This window comes from Cyprinodon variegatus, unplaced genomic scaffold (genome assembly GCF_000732505.1).
Source record: "Cyprinodon variegatus isolate N-32 unplaced genomic scaffold, C_variegatus-1.0 Scaffold76, whole genome shotgun sequence".
In the NCBI taxonomy this organism is placed as follows: Eukaryota; Metazoa; Chordata; class Actinopteri; order Cyprinodontiformes; family Cyprinodontidae; genus Cyprinodon; species Cyprinodon variegatus.
The window spans coordinates 1,154,173-1,159,739 of record NW_015150529.1 but is presented as its reverse complement, the minus strand read 5'-3'; the positions used below and the strand labels follow the sequence as shown (position 1 = coordinate 1,159,739).

The 5,567-nt window shown below is 37.6% G+C and overlaps 1 protein-coding gene across 3 annotated transcripts in view; it reads left to right on the top strand.

Moving 5' to 3' along the window:
* Positions 1–5,567, top strand: part of fam184a (family with sequence similarity 184 member A) — a 278,742-nt gene that overhangs the window by 229,454 nt on the left and 43,721 nt on the right. For all 3 annotated transcript variants that reach the window (XM_015372804.1, XM_015372806.1, XM_015372805.1), the window contains one exon: positions 873–1,000. In XM_015372804.1, the coding sequence (XP_015228290.1) occupies positions 873–1,000 (128 nt within the window). The remainder of the gene's footprint in view (positions 1–872; positions 1,001–5,567) is intronic.

The window sequence follows — 5,567 nt, the reverse complement described above, 5'->3', positions numbered from 1 at the left end:
TATATATATATATATATATATATATATATATATATATATATATATATATATATATATATATACTTTACCTATAACTTTTACCTAAATAAGACTCATCAGGACACCTGGTCCTGATGATGTCTGACTGAGAAACTACATTCATCAGCTGAAATTAAATCATAGAACTAAAGTTTAGACGAAATAAGGATGACTTAAAAAAGGTAAACCATTCTCTGAAATAATTGCAAAGTTTAAAGAATAGAAAAAAAGTGTCTGAGTGAACAGAAAAAAAAAACAACGCAGGTTGATCTGTGTTTAAAAATCGTCAAGCCTAAAGGAGAAATTAGATAAAATAAAGGTCAGAGAAGTTCAAGTTAGACCAAAGATATCTAAGGGGCATGAATATATGAGGAGCGTTGAGTTTGTGGTGCTAATGCCGCTGTGCTGGAGTGTGATAAATGGTCCTCCATTAACCTTCATGTCATGGTCCTGACACTGCTGAGCTCCTTCCATCTGTCTCTCTCGTCCTGCTTCTTGACATCCTTTTATTACTTTCCTTTTCTCATTATCACCTCCTCCTCCAATTTTCATACTCTTGCCAAAACTAAAAAGATATGTTTTAAATATTATACGCTACAAAGAAATGCCTCCCTTTAAGGCTCTGTTTCTCTGGTTAGAAAAGCTGAAAGCAGTATGCATTCGCTCTTTACTCTCTTCTAAACCTTAGCCCTGTCTGTTATAAAGGAAGTGAAGATTAAAGGCTAGAAGCTAAAGGATGCAGAAACATTCTTCTTTGTGCCAAGATGGACTCCTAAATAACTGCTCCATGTTCAGTATCACCTGATTGTGAAATATCCGCCTTTGTTTCATCATTTTTTCTTTTTCTCCTCCAGCATCTCTGCGATCAGAGCTGAACCACATCCATGCGTCAGCCATCGAACACCTGCGACAGACCCACCAACAAGAGTCAGCGGCTGCCAAGGCCGAGCTGGAAAAAACCCTGGAGAACAACCGGACACAGGTAGAACCCCAAGAAACGTTAATTTATGCTGCGCCTGCATCCATAATTGTTTTCATTCACGCTTTCATTATCATATAATCATAAAACTCGGCTTGACAGCTGCGGACTGAGCTGTGTTTCAGCACTTAATTGTAATAATCAGTGTGACGTTAATGATTTCTGCCGAAGCTGCCAGCCACCCTCCATGATGAACGTCTGAATCCTCCCAGACGCTGAAGCCCTTTTCTTTGTCGCCGATGCGTGTCGGGGAGATTATATGAGAAAGCTTTCTGAAGTACGCTTTACACTGTTTCACACTCAGTCACTCAGAAAGAAGAAAGTCCCCCATTGATTAATTTAGGCTCCAAACTCTTTTTTTTCTGTTTTAAAGTTTCTGTATTAATTTTTAAAAGGATTACAATCGAACGCATCACATTTTTATTTTCTGCCTTTCTTCAAAAATTCATTTATCTTTCAAAAATGATTTTCTGGCTGAAATCCTGAGGATCTGACCCTGAATTCAAAATGGTTTCCTTCTTCTTTTTGAGCGCCTTGAAAACCCTTGAAAATGAACAGATCAGAGGATGGCTGCGGTAAATGAGGGTGCTGCTGCACCCCCTAGTGGCAAGAGGGAGATAAAAAAAAAATGTTTAAAAAATATTTTGTACAATTTATACATTTCTCATAGATATTTTAGAAAATTATTTTGACTTTTTTCATTAACTATTACGTGTATTTAGATTTTAGGTGACGTTGTCATGGCAACTTTAAACAAGCTAGCTGTCACCAAGTAAAGAGTTATTCCGCTTGTGGCAACAGACTAGTAATTTATATAGCCTAATAACAGAAACGAGGAGTAAATATGCAACAGAAACGCATTTTGTTCAATAACGTTTAAATAGTATAATATAATTATTTCCTTGTGGTTTGCATAAAAGTATTTTGGAACAAATAAAGTCACGTCTGAAATAATTCCACTGACTCAGGCTGCCAGCTGACCAAATCTCAGTGTGATAGTGTTATTATGAGCTTTAATTTATAGCGCATAGATTCACCTGAAAACTGATGGTGTCCCTGGTTGCATGCACTGAAGTGTATACGACAATAAAGTAGTGAATCTCAATGTATGTACTTATTTATTTTATTGCATTTTAATTAGGCCAATGTCCTCATAGTTTTCTTGTCAAAAAAACAAAAACAACATTTTGACAGCAACAACTGTTCAAAACTACTTCCAATGGCCATGGATTAGAGTAATGTAATGTATTTATTTTATTATTTTAGATGTTCTTCTCCAGATGTCCCTAACCTGCTGTAGAAGAAAACTAGTTTGCACAAAGATTCTGCACTCCAGACTTGACTTTCCTGCAGAATTTCCCTCTGTCTTTCATGTTTTCAGAGGTTAAAAGTAGCTCAGTTTGTATCTAAAGACACTTTCTGCCTCTGTGCAGCAAGCTGTGCCTTGGTGGCAACAGATTTCACCCTCCTCAGGAGGAAATACTTCTGCAGCTTCTTGAATAATCTAGAATGTAATGGAGATGTTTTCTTGTGGCTGAGCTTCTTAATTTGGAGCTCCTGATTATCCAAAAAACCGGTTCTTTCAGCTGCAATCTTCTCAGCAGCATTTTCCTGTGAGCAACATCCAGGCAGTCGATATAAAATCAATGTCGATTGTTAGAGTAAAAGTCCAGAATAGGACAAAAACAGTGCTGTGACAGTGTTGTCGCTTCAGTCTTCTATGTCCCCCGAGAGTGATTAGTAACCCCAGTAACAGGACCAGGATCTAAAATGTAATATAAAGTCAGAATTCTGCCTAAAGTGGACGTGCGAAATAAGTACTAATAAGAGCCTGTAGAATCTCTCCTACTCGTGTTTCTGTGCGCTTGTGTTGACTTTCGTCACGCTGAGGGAGGAACCAAACTGAAAAAGTAAGCTGTCAATGATTGGCTACTTTTCAGGAAATCCTGTTTCTACAGCCTATAACTTTTCTCTACAAAAGTAGAATTCTGACTTCTCATATCCGACAACCATCTCTGTCACCAACTGACAGTTTAATTAACATAACGGACATAAAAGATTAAAAGCTCAACTGCAGCTGAAAAGTCAATAGAGATGCTAATGTCTGAATTCATTCAAGCATACCTTTCCTCAACATGAGGCTAATGTTAGCTTAGCTCAGCTCATACACATCTCCAAATTTAACAATAATAATTTTAGATATGAGAGCCCATTGATGACTGTGTTAAAGAAATTGACACAGCTGCCTTGCATCTAAAAGGTTCCGGGTTCAATTCCCGGCCCGGGGTCTTTCTGCATAGAGTTTGCATGTTCTCCCTGAGCATGCATGGGTTCTCTCCGGGTACTCCGGCTTCCTTCCACAGTCCAAAAACATGACTGTTAGGTTATTTGGCTCCTCTAAATTCTCCTTAGGTGTGATTATGTTCTAGCTATATGAGCGATAACTATAAACTAATCTATTTTCTTCAATTGAACACCTATTATAAATATACTGTACTGACTCCTGTTTAGTGGGGTCAGCATTATAAAATCAAACAGGTTTTATAGAAAATGTTCTTCAAGTTAGAGAGACTGACTGATCTCAGTTTAACTTATGCTTCTAATGCAAGCTAACTCAACTCATGTTTGATGAATCATTTGTGCTAAAATGCTATTAAAAAGGTTTTACTGGAGAAACTTTACTGCATAATGGTTGAAAAGGAACATGCACAGAAGTTACTGCAAGATGGCAGGCAATGACTTTAGTCTTTTTACATTTCAGTGTTTAGTCAATTCGATTTTTTTCATGTGTCACCCACAGAAGTTTGAACTTTTAAGGTGTTTAACTGAGTTCCTTAGCAACAGGAAATTGACTTTCTTATTTAATATGGGAAACCATTATCAGCACAGTTAAATAATTTTTTGGCTAAAAGCTTTTGCAACCGCATAAATTTGTTGAAGCTGCTATAAAAGATTTTGGAATTATTGATAAAGAGTTAAAAGCTATGAGAATAGAGAATAAAATAATTTACTCTGTCTTGGAAAAAGGATTCCCTCCATCATTTACTCCCCATATTTATTGCGTTGCAGGGACCTTTTACTGCTTAACATCATTTTGTCTTTCATTTGAAGTCACAGAAATTAGAGGGAGGAACTATTAAACGATGAAGCCTGAGTGTTTTGTAGGATCCGTGCTGCAGGCTCACACACACACACACGGATACACACACCATGGCCGCCCTGCAGGCAGCCTTCCTAACGTTGCTTGTAAATCATCCTAATTACCCCCATACACCACGGGTTCCTCTTTCAGCACCTTATGATTCAGATGTTCTACCAAAGATGAACAGCTGGTTGTCTTTAATTTACCCCACTCACACACCCACCATTGATCCCCCTCATCTTTGGCTGAGGGGATGTGAAGTCAATAAAGGTTCATATCCAAGTGTTGGAGTCTGAACTGAACTGTCAGTCAAGCAGCAAATCAGAGACAACCGCAGCAATAAACATATTCTGTTGCTACACTTTAACTTCCTGGATCCTTTAAAAGTAAATCAGACTGAGCTGTAGCTTTTTGTTTTGGCTCTACCGATGAGAGCAGCTGGATGGAGCGTTTCAAGAGACAAACGAAGGGAAAAACTAATTGAAATTGTCAATTTCACACATTCCCCTGCGGACATCATTGCCTCTGTTGACAGTTACGTCTGACATACCTCATAAACATTGGTTTATTAAATCTCAGCAAGCTCATAAAGAAACTGTCACGCTGTCACCTCTGAGCAGCAACATGCAACTGCTCTGCAAACAGCAACTAAGCAGAAGTCTTTTCCTGTTTTGGCATCTTTTTGCTGCGGCTGAAATCCATATATACTCTCAGAAGACGCCTCAGTTAAAAGCTCGGTGTGTAGAAATGAGGATTTTCTGCTCAGCAGCTCAATATTTCCTTTTCCACAGGTTACTCTCAAGTGGATGAGTCTCATTGATTTTTGGGAGGTATATTAAACAAATGGATGGATCTGAAAGGACAAATAGAACTGCTACCCGTATTCTTTTTTTATGACATTTTATTCTTTCCTTTTTTTGTTTTTCAGTAGAATGATATAAATTCACAGTGAGGTAAATAAGGTAAATAAATAGCCCTATATTGTTTTGACATTTAGAGCCTTTCTTCAGCAAATGAAAAAATAGCCTAATCCTTCGAAACCTGTTAATGTTTTGTCTCTTTTAAATCACAAACTTCAATGTTTATTTGGATTTTATTTGATATCTCTAATGTTTTTCTCTAAAGCTCTACTGTGTCCCTTTTATCCTCTGGGCACCTGTAACCCTCAGGTTTAGCTGTAATAAAGCCACTGGCAGCACTGCGCTGACTGTAGATTAACTCTCTTTTTGTGTTTTGGAATCTGATAGCAGACAACTTTAGAGCAGCAGATTGGCAAACACAAAACCCACTGCAAATATATATGTGATGCCAACAGACAAAACACATGCTAATAAAAATAACATAGATAGACAATAAATATATAATGTAATTATATAATGATATTATAAAATGACAGTGTCACGCACATTCATCCTTGGTGGGGACAGA